This window comes from Ipomoea nil, unplaced genomic scaffold (assembly GCF_001879475.1).
Source record: "Ipomoea nil cultivar Tokyo-kokei standard unplaced genomic scaffold, Asagao_1.1 scaffold1129, whole genome shotgun sequence".
NCBI classification, from domain to species: domain Eukaryota; kingdom Viridiplantae; phylum Streptophyta; class Magnoliopsida; order Solanales; family Convolvulaceae; genus Ipomoea; species Ipomoea nil.
This window is the reverse complement of record NW_017617557.1, coordinates 960,173-976,787: the sequence shown is the minus strand read 5'-3', so window position 1 is coordinate 976,787 and position 16,615 is coordinate 960,173. Positions and strand designations below refer to the sequence as shown.

At 45.1% G+C, this 16,615-nt stretch overlaps 1 protein-coding gene across 3 annotated transcripts; it reads left to right on the top strand.

Annotated features, from left to right (window-relative positions):
- Nucleotides 1-10,281: 10,281 nt before the first annotated feature.
- Nucleotides 10,282-14,457, top strand: LOC109183466. Of its 3 annotated transcripts, XR_002054554.1 has the most exons (5): nucleotides 10,282-10,524; nucleotides 10,626-10,763; nucleotides 12,927-13,108; nucleotides 13,617-14,046; nucleotides 14,127-14,457. XR_002054554.1 is itself a non-coding variant. In XM_019333564.1 (4 exons), exons 1-3 carry the CDS (start codon nucleotides 10,396-10,398, stop codon nucleotides 13,104-13,106), a joined length of 447 nt encoding a protein of 148 aa, XP_019189109.1. In that variant the 5' UTR covers nucleotides 10,282-10,395; the 3' UTR covers nucleotides 13,107-13,108; nucleotides 14,127-14,425. The 3 variants fall into 3 exon arrangements, 2 of the variants coding, with proteins under 2 accessions (XP_019189109.1, XP_019189108.1); XM_019333564.1 differs by lacking the exon at nucleotides 13,617-14,046 and having other exon boundaries at nucleotides 14,127-14,425; XM_019333563.1 differs by lacking the exons at nucleotides 13,617-14,046; nucleotides 14,127-14,457 and having other exon boundaries at nucleotides 12,927-13,407.
- The last annotated feature ends 2,158 nt before the right edge of the window (nucleotides 14,458-16,615 follow it).

The following is a 16,615-nucleotide window of genomic DNA, read 5'->3' as shown; positions in this document are numbered from 1 at the left end:
GGCCAAGATTTCGCTTGGCAAGAAGAAAACCCAGGCCAAGCCGGCCGGGGAAAAAGAGGTTCCGGTCGCCCGACCTCTAGGGGCATCGACCGTCACCACAGTTGAAGGCTACGTGGTGGACGCATCAGAGGTCCTGGTTGCCCGGGTGGCGGTCGGGAAAGGTAAGGAGAAGGCGACGGAGAAGAGTGTCTCTGAAAGCGGGGCTTTGAAACGCCGTCGCGAGCAGCACAGCCCGAGTCCCTCAGGCGGGGGCAACAAAGGCGGATCCTCGATTCTTGCCCGGATCGACAACGCCGGGCCGGCCAAGGAAGACGTTACGAAGCTGACCCCGAGCCAGGTAGCCGAGAAAATCGGCTATGACTTGGCTGAGGTAAACACATTTCCTTCTTTTAAGTTTGCACGCAAGTAACTCCATTCGGGTAACTCGATCGTTCTTATGCATTGTAGATCTCCCGAGCGGCCCAGTTTCTTCAACAACGGGCCTTGCAGGCCAATGAATCCAAGGCCCTGAAGAAGGTCGCCAACCGGCGGTTACAGGAGATCCGGGACCTCGAGGCAGAGCTCAAGAAGGTGAAGGCGGAACGGGATCTCTCGGAACAGGTCGCCCAACAGGTAGTCGGGGAGGTGGCCGAGCTGAAGGCTCGTCAAAACAACCCGGACGAACTTGCCCGACACCTCTTCCGGGACAACGAGTCGGGCACTCGTTTTCTCCAGTCCGTTCGGGGCACTGAGATCGGGGAGAAGCTAGTATGGACGTTTGGCCGGTGGGCGTACAAAGCCGGCCAACGGAAAATGCGCGACCAAACGCAGAAGATCATGGAACAAGCCCTCGAAGGGGATGATCTTCAGCTGGTTTTAACTACGCTCCCCGACAACATACCCGACCCGGGGCCTCCGCCGTTTGACCCAAAATAGCAGACATCAGAGGCGGGCGGAGCCGTAGCCACCCCGAGCGGAGCGGGGCTGTCGAAGAAAGGCGAGGCTGAGGCCGCGAAGAAGTAGAATAAGTTTTACTTCTTTTTGTAATGACCTTGCTCGGGAGCCCAGTCCCGAATTTGTACCGGGCGCTCTCTTTTTAATCAATGAAATTTGTTTTTTGTCCAACTTGTGTCATTCGTCTTTTTCCTTCATTCGCACTTGTCCTCATTCAAACATGCCCCGAACCCTTATCGCTCGACCTCATAGCCTTTTGGCTCGGTCATGCGTTACTTGACTCATTCAACAGCCGACCTTATGGCCTTAAGGCCCGGTCGTGCATCTGAAATTTCGACGTTAAGCTGGCCTGGCCGATCAGGTTTACCCGATCTCTTGGCCTTGTCGAAATTTTGAAAATAAGTAAACCCCCACGGTCGGGATTTTCCCGAGCGACGGACCTATAGATACTTCCTTCATCCCAGCCCCCACACTCTGGTGCCCTCGAGGCACGAGTGGGTGCAATAGTGGAAAGAAGTTGGATGGATCGGGAAATTGTGCTGGGAGCTCTGGCTTTCCCGATCGGTGGCGTGACCCAAATGTCCGCCGAAGAGGAGCGCATTTGACCGGTCGATAGACTCGCCCGGTCGATGTAACTTGACGATGAATTGATCTGCGTGCAATGAAGGTAAAGAAAATAACCGACCGGGCCGCCGTATGCAAACGGTCGAGCAATCACCGGTCGTATATACATTGAACCTTCCCGCTCGCAGGCGGTTGAATAAATATTTACAATAATGAATTTAATTTACAAACGACGATCGGGACTGACTCGCAGGTTGAGCCCCCACTTCGTCCAAAAATTACAAAAAAAAATTGGCTAATGCCTAAACATGACGAGGTGCTCGGAATTCCAAGTCCCCTCGATTACCCGACCGGTCGTTGTCTCCAGTCGGTATGTCCCCGGTCGTACGACCGCGCTGATGACATACGGCCCTTCCCAGTTTTGAGCTAGCTTCCCGCCTTCTAAAGGTTGACTGGCCTCCCTTCGTCGTAAAACATAATCTCCCACCTGAAAATAACGAGGGTTGACTCGGACATCCTTTGAACTCTTGACTCGCTTCTGATACTCGGCCATACGCCGAGCGGCTAGCTCTCTCTTTTCTTCGACCCCATCAAGATCCACGACCATCGCATGTTCGTTCTCCTCCGCGTTGTAAGTTCTTTCTCGATCGGTCGGGATCCAAGCCTCGATCGGAAGTCGGGCCTCTGCTCCATAGACCAGGGCGAAAGGGGTCTCCAAAGTAACCTCCCTCGGGGTCGTCCGATAGGTCCACAGTACATATGGTAACTCATCGACCCAACTACGACCAGCCGAGTGCAGCTTCTTTTTCAGACCTTCCAAAATCGTCCGGTTGGCATTCTCTACTTGCCCATTTCCCTGCGGGTAAGCCACCGACGACCGGACGTGGGTCGTCCCGATCGTGGCCAAGAAATATTGGAAATACTGGCTTACGAATTGGCGACCATTGTCGCTGATGAGATGCACAGGCACGCCAAAGCGGGAAATCACATTGCGCCAAAGGAACCGAGCACACTGCTGAGATGTGATCGTGGCTAACGGCTCGACTTCAATCCACTTAGAAAAATAGTCGATGGCGACAATCACGAACTTTCTCCGACCGGAGAGTTGGGGGAAGGGACCCAAAATGTCTACCCTCCACCTAGCAAAGGGAATTGCAGTCGTGACGGGCTGATAGAAGGTTGCCGGTCGTCCAGGCATCCGGGCAAATAGTTGGCACGTCTCATATTCCCGAGCTAACTTTTCACAGTCTAGCTGGAGGGACGGCCAATAGTACCCGATCAACATGATACGACGGGCTAATGATCGGCCTCCTTGATGTGAAGAACATATACCCGAATGCAATTCCTTCATGACCAAATTGGCCTCAAATGCGGTCAAGCAGCGCATAAGAGGACCTCCATACGATCGCCTGTAAAGTCGACCGTCCAAAACTTGGAACCTCGGGGCTCTAAGCTTGGCCTTTCGAGCACGCTGGGGGTCGTCCGGGTGCCGACCGTGCTCGAGGAATTCCTTCAGATCGGTGATCCAATTGTCCTCTGCCGGTTGGATTGGATTGATCGGCAGGCGATGGATGCTATGTCTCGGGATCACCAGAATCCGAGCTATCTTTGACATGTGTTCCGGGGCGTCTTGAGCCAATTTGGACAAGATGTCCGCATCGGCATTATCCAATCGGGGTATGTGCCGGACGGTATACCCCCGGAACTGAGCAAGTTTCTCCATGGCTAGGTCTCGGTATAATTGTAGACGCTCTCCATTGGCTTCATAATATCCGAGAACCTGCCCGACCACGAGCGCGGAGTCTGTTTGAGCTCGAATGTATTCAGCCCCCAAGTCCCGAGCGCACTGTAAGCCATTGATGAAGGCTTCGTACTCGACTTCATTGTTGGTCGGATGGAACTGATACATAAGGGCGAAATAAACTTTGAATCCTTTCGGGCTCGTGACCACCACTCCTCCTCCTGCCCCTTTCTTGCTACTTGACCCATCAGTAGCTAGCGACCACCACTCAGCCTCGGGATCTGCAACCTCGGGGGGTCGGGTATCCCGTGCGGTGCACTCGACCAAGAAATCAGCAAGGGCTTGACCTTTGATGGCTGGTCTCGGTCGGTATTCGATCGCGTACTGAGTCAGCATTAACGCCCACTTGACTAGGCGACCGGATGATGAAGCAGTTCGGAGGACTGGCCCGATCGGCTGATCGGTCAAAACGCGAATTGCTCGACCTTGGAAGTAGGGAGCCAGCTTCTTCGCTGCAATATACAGAGCATAGACGACATTCTCTAACCGGGAGTACCGGAGCTCGGGACCATGTAACGCGTGGCTTACATAGTACACCGGTCGCTGGACCCCTTCCGGATCGATTCGGCACAATACTGCGCTTACTGCACGATCGGAGACGGCGAGGTACACGTCTAGCTCTTCTCCGGGCTCGGGCTTTGAGAGCACAATTGGTGACATGAGATACTCCTTTAGCTCATCAAAAGCCGCTCGACATTCTTCGTCCCAGACGAATACATTCACTTTACACAATACCTTGAAGAAAGGTAAAGCGCGCTCGGCTAACTTAGAGAGGAAACGGTTGAGAGCCGCCAATCGACCGGTCAATTGCTGGACCTCCCGAACGGTAGAAGGTAGTTGCATGTCCAGAACCGCTTTCACTTTGGCCGGGTTGGGCTCGATTCCCCTCTTGGTCATCATGTAGCCGAGGAACTTCCCGGTCTGAACCGCAAATGTACACTTGGTCGGGTTCAGCCGCAACTGGTACTTCCTCATAATCTGAAAGCACTCCCGGAGGTCCCGAGTGTGGTCGGTTCGGTCCCGACTCTTAACCAGCATATCATCAATGTAAGCTTCCATCGTTCGACCTAGCAGATCGGCGAAGAGCATATTAACCATCCTCTGATAAGTCGCTTCCGCGTTGCGAAGACCGAACGGCATCACTCGGTAACAATACAGCCCGTCCGGGGTCACGAAGGCTGTCTTGCTCTCATCTTCATGGTGCATCATTATTTGATGATACCCTTTGAATGCATCCATGAAGCTCATCAACTCGGCCCCGGCCGTCTCATCGACCATCTGATGGATACTCGGTAGAGGATACGGGTCGAGCGGACAGGCCTTGTTGAGGTTGGTGAAGTCAATGCACATCCTCCAAGCTGGGGGGGCTTCGGAACAAGGACAATGTTGGCCACCCACTCGGGATAGATCACCGGTCGGATGTGCTCGATCGCCGCCATCTTCTTGACTTCTTCTCTGACAAACTCGCGGCGATCAGAAGAAAGGTGCCGGGTCTTCTGTACGACCGGCTTTGCTGCGGGATCGACGGCTAACTTGTGACAAATTACCGATCGATCGATCCCGGACATGTCTTCGGGCCCTCATACAAAGATATCGGCATACTCCCGGAGTATGGCCAAGATTTCTGTTCGTAGCTCGGGGGTGAGGGCCCGTCCAATTTTGATCTTCCTGTCCGGTCGGTCCTCGGACAGGGAAACTTCCTCTATTTCCTCGGAAGGCTCGGGTTGCTCCTTCCGGTCCTTTGCCTCTTCCTTGGCTATAGTGTTCACCCAGGAAGACTGACCGGAGTCAAGTCTATTAACCGCTCGGGTGTAACACTTCCGGGCGGATTGAACATCGCCGCGGACTACACCGACCCCATTAGGGGTAGGGAATTTCATGCAGAGGTGAGGCATTGAAATTATCCCACCGATCTTCATGATGGCAGGTCGGCCCAGGATAATGTTGTGGACGCAATGGAGGTTGACCACAACGAACTCTAGCTCCGTCTTGATCGACTTCGGGGATGCGCCGATCTCGACCGGGAGCGTTATTTTTCCTTCGGGGTAAATAAGAGCCCCGGTAAATCCCGACAGTGGTACACCGACCGGAGTCAGCTCCTTCCTGTCAAGTCCAAGTTTCTCAAATACGTCCAAATAAAGGACGTTCACACTGCTGCCAGTGTCCACCATAACCCTTTGGACATCTGTCCCTTTCACATCAATCGTGACCACGAGGGCCTTCATGCCATGGTTACCGCTGCTGGGTTGATATTCGAGGGTGAAGGTTATGGGCTCCATCTTTTGCCTTTTCCCGGTGTCCCGGGAATCCACTACCGCGACCGGGCAATTACCCCTCGACCGGGAAACATCGTCCAATCCACCAAAAATTACGTGGATGGTCGGCTTTCCTGCTGGTCGGCTACTAGATGGAGGGTCAGGGTCCCGCCGATCATCACGACGATCATCTCTTCGATCGTCTCTTCGGTCCTGACCTGACCGATCGGAGCGTCCATCACGATCAGAACGATCGGAACGATGATGGGAGCGCCGGTGATCTCTCCGATCGGTATTCCTTTTGGTATCTTCTCTTTTCCCCACACACTTGTCCAACTTCCCAAGATTAAGCAAATCCTCCAAGAGTTGGCGCAAGTGGGTACACTCCTCAGTGTCATGCCCGGCACATCGGTGGTAAGCACAATGCTTACTCTTGTCGGGGCCGTCTCGATCGGGATGGGGGAGTTTAATGAGATTGCAGGACTGAGCGTACTGCATGGCCTCCGCCGCGGATCAGTTCAGTGCCGTAAACTCACCAGGCCTGGTGCGGGATCGGGGATGGTCATCACCCGATCGGTGTTCCACCCGGCCGGCCGGTTTATGGGATGAAGACCCGACCTCCTGCGAGCGCTTTACAGCATTCGCCTCGCCGGCGTTGGCATAGTCTGTGACCCTTCGAAGGGCCTCCTCATAAGTGGCCGGGGGGTGTAGAATGAAATCCTGGTACAAATAACCCGCCCGGAGGGAGATGTGAAGCATGTGGGTGGCGGTCGCATCATCCATGGGCTCAACCTCCCCGACCGCCGCCTTCCATTTGACAAGGAAGTCGGTCAAGCTCTCCCCTTCAAGCTGCTTGGCCTTCTCCAAGTACATATAGGACTTCTTCGCCACCTTGGAGGTAATGAATTTCCTCACGAACTTGATCGCCAAGGCATCAAAATTGTCGATTGAACCCGGCTGCAAAGTTCGGAACCATTCCGCCGCTCGACCGGTAAGCGTGGAATAAAAAGCCCTACACATTACGGCGTCTGATACGCCCTTCAGCATCATATTGCCGTAGAAATCATTGACGTGGACCTCAGGGTCCGTACGACCATCGTAACTTTTCTCCCAGGAGACCTTTAAGTCAAGCGAGTAAGGCTGAGTCATCACTGCCGCCGTAAAGGGCGTCCTAAGCAAGGTCGATTGGTCGACCGGGGGTGTTGCAGGATGCGCGCTCCTGAATTGCGCAAACTCCGCCTGGAGGTTGTAGAGCAATCCTCGGGTCTCGTTGAGCTCGGCGGCTTGGGCAGCTTGGGCTGCGTCCCGAGCGCGTCGTCGTCGATGAGATCTCGACCCGCTATGCCCGGATGAAGTATCCTGGCTGGCTTCCTGCATCTGTACGTCTTCCGGCTCGCGGTTCGGGTCTTGGGGCCCCAAACGTTGCCGCATCGCTGGTCGAAGACGATCAAAAGTTGCCGCTCGGGCAACTTCTTCGGGGTCCTCCGCCTGAGTGGGAACCTCCGCTGCTTGCTGGGCCTGCCATGGTGCCTCCATCGCATCAGCACCCCCCGATCCCAACCGCGAACAAGCCGAGCGTCGAGCCCGGGAAGCGGGCTGATGCTGCGGCTCTACTTGTGCGGCCGGGTAAACTGGAGGGGCGGCGGCTGGAGCCGTGAACGCAGGCGTGTATGGTGGGTAGCCAACCGGGGGCGTGTAATACATCGGTTGGCCAGGCCAATACCCGCATGGTGGAGGTGGGACCGGTTATGGATACTGGCCGGGATACATCATCGGCTGTTGTGGATATTGCTGACCGGGTGTTGGGTACCCCGGTTGAATGTAGTTCACCGGCTGTTGGGCGGCCGGGTATGTGTTGGATGGATGTGGTGGTGAGAGATTGAGGTTGAGGTCCATGGTCTGACCTTGTTGTTGTGTTGCCTGGTGGTCGGATGAGCTCGCTGCATCCGCCTAGTCATCGGCAAAGAGGTTTTGTGCTCACGGGTACATGGTGAATGAGAGGTCGGGTGCTCGTTAAGACAATAGCTTTCTTGTACGGGTGGTCATGGGTTCGATCCCCACAGACGGCGCCAAAATGATACTGCTAATTGCCACGTACGCAGTAATTAAATAAGCACGAGACCAATTAAAGCAAGTAAATATCTTTATTGATCACGGTGAAGGCCCTAAGTACAATCAACTTGGTTGCTCTGAGTGCCGACTGACTGCGGTCGGGATTCTCTAACAACCTATCGATAGTCCAAAAGTCTCTCCCACTGTAGCTATCGCGGGTATTTATAGCCGCGGCGCCGAGGACACAAATCCGGTCGTTCGGCATGCTTCCCACGTAGCCATCACGTGTCGCCGTCTCGGGTGCCCTGCCTGTCAGCGTGTGGAGCCGCCACGTGTCTCTTGTCAGCTCTCTCGCCAAAGGGCTACCACTCGGTGGTCGACACTTCTGCTCGGGCAACTCCCGGTCGGACCCCGACCGGGTTCTTCACAAGAAGCCCGACCTGTTACCTGCAAAGGCACACCAACCGGGGTAAAGTTATGTCGGTCGGGATATTCCCTACCAATATATATATATATATATATATATATATATATATATATATATATATATATATATATATATATATATATATATATATATATATATATATATATATATATATATATATATATATTAATGGAAGAGATGAGTGGGGGCAGCTGACCCCACTGCCCCCATTGTGGCTCCGCCATTAGTGGCACCGAGCAAACCTGGTGTAAGGTGGTGTTTGGCAGCACAGGATAATTGTTTTGGCGCGGCAAGACGCGTGTTTTGCTCCCCTTTTTTCGCTGGGGACCTACGAGGAGTCCAAGCACGTGGCGTCGGTGGGTGGTTGAGGCGGTTGGCGACAAGACTACGTGGGACGCGTGTCTGGTGGGGGTTGACACCTCCTGGATATCGTACACGTGGAGGGTGCATGGGTTCCTCTAGTAGTATAAAAAATGGGGTGGGGAGTCTGGTCCATGAAAGGGCACACCTCAAGACACAGTTATTATTTTGGTTCAGTGGCTTGGTCTCCTCTCTCCTATTGGCATGCCTGGGATTGAATCCTTGGTAAATTATTTAGCTTTATTTATTTACTAGTCCCTTAGCTTATTTAGTTATTATTATTCGTGCCACCAATTTTAGGCCTTATTCCATTCCTTAGGGCTATAGTATTTATTATTTATGTATTTTTTCGGTTGTCGTTTTGGACCAATATCTCGGGCGTTGTACGTACTATTTTGGACCTAGCGACCTAGGTAATAAAGCTACTATTTTCATATCCCCTTTTATACCTATATATATATACCTGGTTTATGGTGGACTCAGTCCCAACAAAACCATCAGCTCTTAATAATAATAATAATAATAATAATAATAATAATAATAATAATAATAATAATAATAATAATAATAATAATAATGTGGAAACTAACTTTAAAAAAAAAAAAAAACAGAGAGAATGAAGACGGATAGAAAATAAAAAATCTTGAAAATAATTCGGACTAAAACTACGAAAGATATTTTCCGCCAAATTGAACATTCTTTTGTGAGTTAATTACTGAAATAGTCCCTTGACTATAGCGAAATTACCAATTTGGTCATTGACTATTTTTTTTTATCAATTAAGTCCCTCAACTTTAAAAATCTTAATCAATGTGGTCCTCAGTTTGTTTGACCGTTAGTCAACCATTAACTTGAGATCAAATTGGTAATTAGATATAGTCAATAGACCATTTTGGTAATTAACTTTAAGGGTAGGCAATTCGGTTCAGTTTTCTCGAACCGAACCGTACCAAATTAGTTAAATTCAGTAATATACATAACAACCGAACGATAATAGATTCTTGTATACCGAACGGTTCGGTAAAAACTCGAACCGAATTGAATTGTTCGGTAAAAACCAAATCGAACCGAATACCGTTTGAATTTTGGATTGCTATTTTGTTATATATTAGACTTTGGATATGGACTATGTAAACACCATAACACATAATATAGAACTTTTGATAACAAACCATAAAGAAATCAAATAAAACATTTACGAGAGATACCCGTGAGAATATGAGTTGAACTGCAGAGCATGGAGCAAGGGACTTGGATTTACTTTTTATTTATTTATTTATTTATTTATTTATTTATTATTATTATTATTATTATTATTATTATTATTATTATTATTATTATTATTATATAATAAAAAATCGAACAATATTCGGTTCAGTTCATCTTTTATCGAACAATTCGGATCGGTTCAGATCGATTTTTTATTGAACCGTCCAGTATATAAGAATCCAATACCGGTCGGATCCAATACCGTTCGGTATATTACTGAACCAAACTAGTTCGGTTCGGTCGATTCGAGAAAACTAAACCGAATTGTCCACTCCTAAAATTAATTACCAAAATGGTCCCTTGACTATAGCGAAATTACCAATTTGGTCCCAAGTTAACGGTTGACTAACGGTCAAACAAACGAAGGACCAAATTGGTTAAAGTTTTTAAAGTTGAGAGACTTAATTGATTAAAAAAAATAGTCAAAAATCAAATTGATAATTCCACTATAATCAAGAGACTATTTTGATAATTAACTTTTCTTTTGTTGATTAAAATGAATATTTTTCTTTGAATTCGTTTCTTTTGGATAACCAAATATTGAAAATTTCAAAAAATAACTTACAAACGGACCATAGAAATGACTCTTTTAGAAACATTCTTGAGAAGTAATTTTCTTGGTTAGTTTAATTCCTTGAAGTCTCATACTCTCTTTCAATTCAATGCCTATAATGCGCAAATCGGGTAGAGCAAATTGCAGTCCTGAGTGATAGATGGATCACTTGGCAGACGCCGAAGAGCAAATGGTAACGGAGATAATGAGGCAAAAACTCAATGAAATCACCGCAGCTACGGAGGCCCAACTTTCCGGTGTCAAAGACCACGTCAATTTCACCCTTCAGGTTTCTTCCATTTCTTCGGCGTTTCCAATTTCTAGTCATGTTTATGTTATCCGGGTGCTCGAGCGTTGAACCTGCGTGTTGGTTCTATTGGTGATTTGCAGCAAGCATACTTCAAATGCGCTTATGAGTGCTTCGATAGGAGAAAAACTCAAGAGGAGATAGGGAACTGTGTGGAGTATTGCAGCGTCCCTGTTCTCAAAGCCCATTATCTTGTGGAGGATGAAACGGCTAAATTTGCAGTAAATTTCCTACTCGTTTTTAGGTTTTTAATAATGCCTGTTCATACTGAAATTTTGGTTGGTGATTATGGTTTTTATCAATGTCGAGATTGAGATTTATCTGTGTATATAAAGAAATAAATGAGGTAAATACACTTAGAAGAATTATTGCAGTTAACTATCTATTTGAAGATCATGGGAATATCTCTCTGTGCTAGTGTATGCATATGGGTATATGAATTTGATGTTAAACTTAATTTCAACACCATTTTTCTTGGATAACTTATGTTTATTTTTGTGTTTGGATTCCATAGCAGAAGTTTGAGCTGTGGGAATTTAAATTCTGATATCTGCAATTTGGCATATTCCATATTGGATAAGAAATGCCATGGGTTGAAGATTTGACTTTAGTCTCCAAAAGAATCTTGTTACACTTGAAGATAGAAGGGTTTTGAATTTAATATATATTGTTTTAGATTTCTTTAGAATGGCAGGTAAGGATGAACCTTACAAGAATTTAGCATTTAAGCTTGTTCAACAAAGTTGTTGCTTTAAATGGGTGGGAGAAACTGGATTCAGATTTTGAAGCATAAAGTGGACATGGAATGTGGATAGATGGATTTCATATATTGTGGGGTGGTTTTATTCTCATTGGCTTTAGAGAGGATAAAATATGTGCCATGATTTTTTCAGGGAAAAATCAACAATAAACATCTTGCAATTAACAAGTAACAAGGGTTCTGATGAGTGGATTTAGTCTTAACTGAGACTTCAATAGATAAGTAGCTTCATTTAGAAATACTATTAATTTGCTTGAAGCTTGGGGTGGCTGAAACACCTCCCGATTTGACAAAGGAATTCTTAACAATTTGGTTTCAATGGTAATGTTCTGTCATTATTTTTTCCTGGTGCCTCTTTTGTTAGTCCTTTACTGTGATAATTTGGGTTGCCCCTTTGAGAATTGAGAGTAGTGTCATGCAAGTGATCAAAAACTATTTAGACAAGTAAAACTATTTTGGGTTGTCACAGTCGTCATTTACATCACTCAAAGGGGCGAATCTGGAGTTGTACCTCTGATTGCTAGGTGTTTTTGATTTGCTAATGCTCTGGGGATTCTCTGCAACATTCTGTTTCAGTCAATTATTAATATTCTTTTCATTTTCCAAGTAACCTAATTTCCGTTTCTTTTTTTTTTTTTTTTTTCATTTTTAATTTTCCGTCAATTATTAATATTCATTTATTTTCCAATTTACCTAATTTTGTTCCATTTTTAATTGATGATGATGCAGAGTATTATTGTGAAATATTTCTATTCCTTTGTTAATTTACCTTTACTATTTACTATTGTTTGGGCGGGAAATCAAGTAAATAGGATTTTGTTTTTAATTATAGTATAGATTATTAGCTTAATTACCATAATAATTATTAGATTCGTATAGTAATAATTTGGGAGATATGATTTTTTTGTTAGTCCTTTACTGTGATAATTAGGGTAGTGTCATGCAAGTGATCAAAAAGGCCTTCCAGGGCAAGGATGTGGTATTCTTGTTTGCAGAGATGTGTTACAACATAACTTCCAACGCCTCTATAAGCATGTGTTCTATGACCTATTCTTTAGGGAACACTCTTGAGCTTAAGGAAGATTCTTACATCCTATGCTTTAAAAGATTTCTTGAGCATCATCTCCATCCATCAACCAAGGTCAATAATCGGTGATCACAACACGTTCACGTGCAGAAGCGGGTGATTTGTACAGTAGTAGTTCTATACGGTGTTTGAAGAATTTGGAAATACAAGGGGGCTTGTGTTCCCAATTCATGTAGCGGTACTTATTTAGGGTTTCAACAATTAGAGGAATTCAATTGTTGTGTAGATTTCCATTCAACTTTGTACTTAAACAAAGTATAGTGGATTAGGTTATCTGTTATCATTTAGGATGTGTGCCCCGCAAATGTAGGAGTAATTTCTCCGAACTATGCGAGCCTATATGTGTGTCTAATGGAAAATTTCCCTTTTGATCTTGTATGTTGAAACTAGTGTTTCAATACAATATGAACGTACTGAACAACATATTGTCTGCATAAGCGCATTCTAATGTTTTACTTGTTTAAATCTCGAGCATAATATTTACAAACTCTATTTTTAATCCTGTGTGATAATTATGCATTTTTTTTATGTATACAGGAAAACATGAAAAGGTCATTGACACTTTGTCAAGAAAAATTTGTAGCTGCAAAACACCAGCAGGATGGCAATGCCATCAAGGTCTTGGAGTCGTGTGTTGACCTGTCAACTCAACACTGCTTAAAGACATTACCTTACATTGTCAGACAATTGAAGACTTCTCTTGGCATCACAGGATAGAGGTCCATTTATTCCGCTTAATCATTGCCCTCTTATTAACTTCTGATTAAATGCTGATATCATTAAAGTAGAGTCCAGAGAGTTACTGTGCAGGGAAAGATATGATGATTATTGCAGTACTTACCAAATTTTACTTCAAGACCATATCATGCTTTCTGGTTTAGTTTTACTTCTGTTCAAATCTATTACATATGTATCTAGTCTAGTCCAATTTAACTGTATAATAATCTTGATTTAGGAAATTTATGAACCTTTTGTAACCATGCATTGCCACATCTTGAAATATTTACTTTGGACACTTTTGAGTATATAAGGAATGGAGTTTGGAGTCCAAACTAGACTTTAATCATCAGGGAACTTGCCATTTTCAACACTGCTCAAAATAGGAAACTTGCCAAATTTATTCTAATCACCCATTTCAGACTTGATAATAGTAGAATTAGGGCTTTTGGTCTTTGTTGAAAGACTTGAGGAACTGAAAGTAGTTTCTATTTCTTACATTCTTACTAGGAACATCAGATTACAATACAATATATAGGCTAAAGAAGGAGCATAGGGAAGAGACATAATAAATGAAAAAATCTGCCCAAGACAACCACTCCTCCCTTCAAGGAGATACTGCCATAATGAGGCTGAAGAGAGGCTGCTCAAGGAGATATTTCCAACACTCCCCCTCAAGCTGGAGCATACAAATCAAATGTTCCTAGCTTGCTACAAATGAAATCAATCCAAGGTCCATGAAGAGATTTAGTGAAGATATCGGATAGTTGATCATTTGACCCAACAAATGTGGTGACAATGTCTCCGGATGCAACATTCTCTCGTATAAAGTGGCAATAAACCTCAATAGGTTATTATGCTGAAAATACTTGTGGGCTGCAAGATTGTATGGGCAAAGAATGTAACACAAAAGTTCACTGGCGCTATATTATTTCTAACAGTGAGTAGCCTTAACAATGGGAAAAGAAACAGACAGATTACTAAAACAAAAACTAATATTTATTTGTATACATTTTGCAGGTCTTCTATGTGGATCGAGTCGTTTTATACAGCAGAACAATCCCTAAGGGATGGACTACACATCTACTGAAAATGGAGGGAGAATAGAAGCCTCAGAAGGTGCAGATGATCCACAAAATGTCTCCATGACTGACCTCTTACCAACAACAGAAGAACAGCCCCCTCGTAGAAAAGAAGCATGCTTTTATGCTTCTTAATGATCTGAGAAAACATTTGCAAATGATCCGTATCAGTATCTTGATGTAGTACGTACAACTACCAACCCCTGCTATACAATTTGGTATCGTCAAGACCAAATTATTATTAGTGCTATACTTGTTGGTAGCTGTTCTGAAACTATCTAGCCACTCATATCCTTGGTTTCAACCTCTCATCAAGCATGGGAGCGTCTCAACACTAGCTTTGCGAATTCCTCGAGATCGCGAATCATCTCCTTCAAAGCCAAATTAGTGATGAATCCAAAGGGACCTAAGACTGTTAGAGTTCTTACAGAAAATGCGTGCTATTGTTGATGACTTAGCATTGGCTCAGAGTCCCATTAGTGAGGAAGATCTTATTGTCCATGTCCTCACACAATTAGGAGATCAGTTTACTCCTACTGTTGCTGCAATCCAATCAAAGAAACTCCTATTTCATACTCCGAATGTCCTCATTAACCACAAGCAGATTTTAAAAGAGAATGAAAAAGTGCAACAATCTCTTATAGCAACAGCTAATGTCACTCAACGTCAACAACTTGGCCCGCAACGTCCAACCCAAACCCGCAAACGCAATGCCAAGTACTACCATACAATTTTATTAATTTCATCACTGCTCACTCTATGCCTCTTGCTCTTGAGCCCTCCAATGTCACCCATGCCCTTAAAGATTCCCTTTGGAAACAAGCGATGGATTCTAAATATAATGCACTCTTAAAAAATTGTACTTGGGAGTTGGTTCCACGCACTGCTCAAACACCAATTGGTTACAAATGGCTTTTCCGTGTCAAGAGGAAATATGATGGGTCTGTTGATAGGCATAAAGCATGGCTTGTGGCAAAGGGGATTTTGCAAGAATCAGAAAGGGACTATTTTGAGACATTTATTCCGGTAACTAAGCCTGCAAAAGATCGAATGGTTCTTTGTATTGCGTTATCTCAGAGCTGGTCCGTTAAACAATTAAACGACGTGAATAACGCATTCTTGCATGACACACTACATGAGGATATTTACATGGTCCAGCCACCCGGGTATGTTGATTCCCAATTTCCTACGCATCTGTATAAACTTCGCAAGGTGTTGTATGGTCTCAAACACGCGCCTTGTGCCTAGTACTTGGAGTTGTCTTTTTTTTTTTTTTTTTTTTTTTTTTTTTTTTGTTTAGTCCGGGTTTCAAAAATCACAAGCTGATGCGTCATTATTTGTGTATTATTTTGTGAGTGGTGTAGTTGCCTACTTCTTAGTGTACATTTATGATATAATCTTGACCGGGAATGATTATAGTTTTTTGGATGAGTTTATTTGTTGCTTGGCTAAGCGGTTCTCTATAAAAGACCTTGGGTCGTTGCACCATTTTCTTGGAGTTAAGCTCATTCCCACTGCATCTGGCTTATTTTTTACCTTGCACACTATCACCTGGAGGAAGCAAAGGAAGTCAGCACACCATTTAGTGTTACTACCTCATTGTCCTTAGTTAATGGATCACCTCTTGTGGGTGCTACTGAATATCGCAAGGTTATTGGCTTGCTTCAGTATTTAATTAGCTTTTACTAGGCCTGATGTGTCATTCTCAGTGAATAGGTTGGCTAGTACATGCATGTTTTACACTGGCAGGCTCTCAAGCAGGTTTGCGATATTTAAAAGGAATTGTTCATCATGGGTTATTCCTTCGTCGTGGATTTCCTCTTACATTATCTGCATTCTCTGATTCCAAAGTGTATGCTCTCTACTTGGGCTATAATATTATTTCTTGGAAATCTATTCACAAAAAGTTTGTGAATAGGTCATCTACAGAAGCTAAATATTGAGCCTTAGCTAACGCTAGCTGCTTCTGAGGTTTTTTGGGTTCAAAACTTGCTTCGTGAGTTAGGGGTTCGTCTCAGTTAGCCGCCTACTTTGCTGTGTGACAGTCTTGGTGCCACATATGTCTGCGCAAATCCAATATATCACTCATGCATGAAGCATATATTTAGCATTGAATTACTTTTTTGTTCATGAGCGGGTTGCATATGGTTCCATACGTGTTCAGTTCATTCCTTCTAAAGATCATATTCCTAATATGCTAACAAAGCCATTGGGGCATACACCGTTTCTGTATTGTATTTTCGTTTCAAGCTTGGAGTCTCTGATGGACCCTCCATCTTGCCGGGCATATTCTTGGTCTTCTCCATAGTTTAACTCTGATTTGTTGTAACGTCCCTATTTTATCCCTGCTTAGCTTCATTGTATATAAATACTGTTGTTCTCATTAATACAGGAGTGAATTCCATAACCTTTACAACTCTATCCATC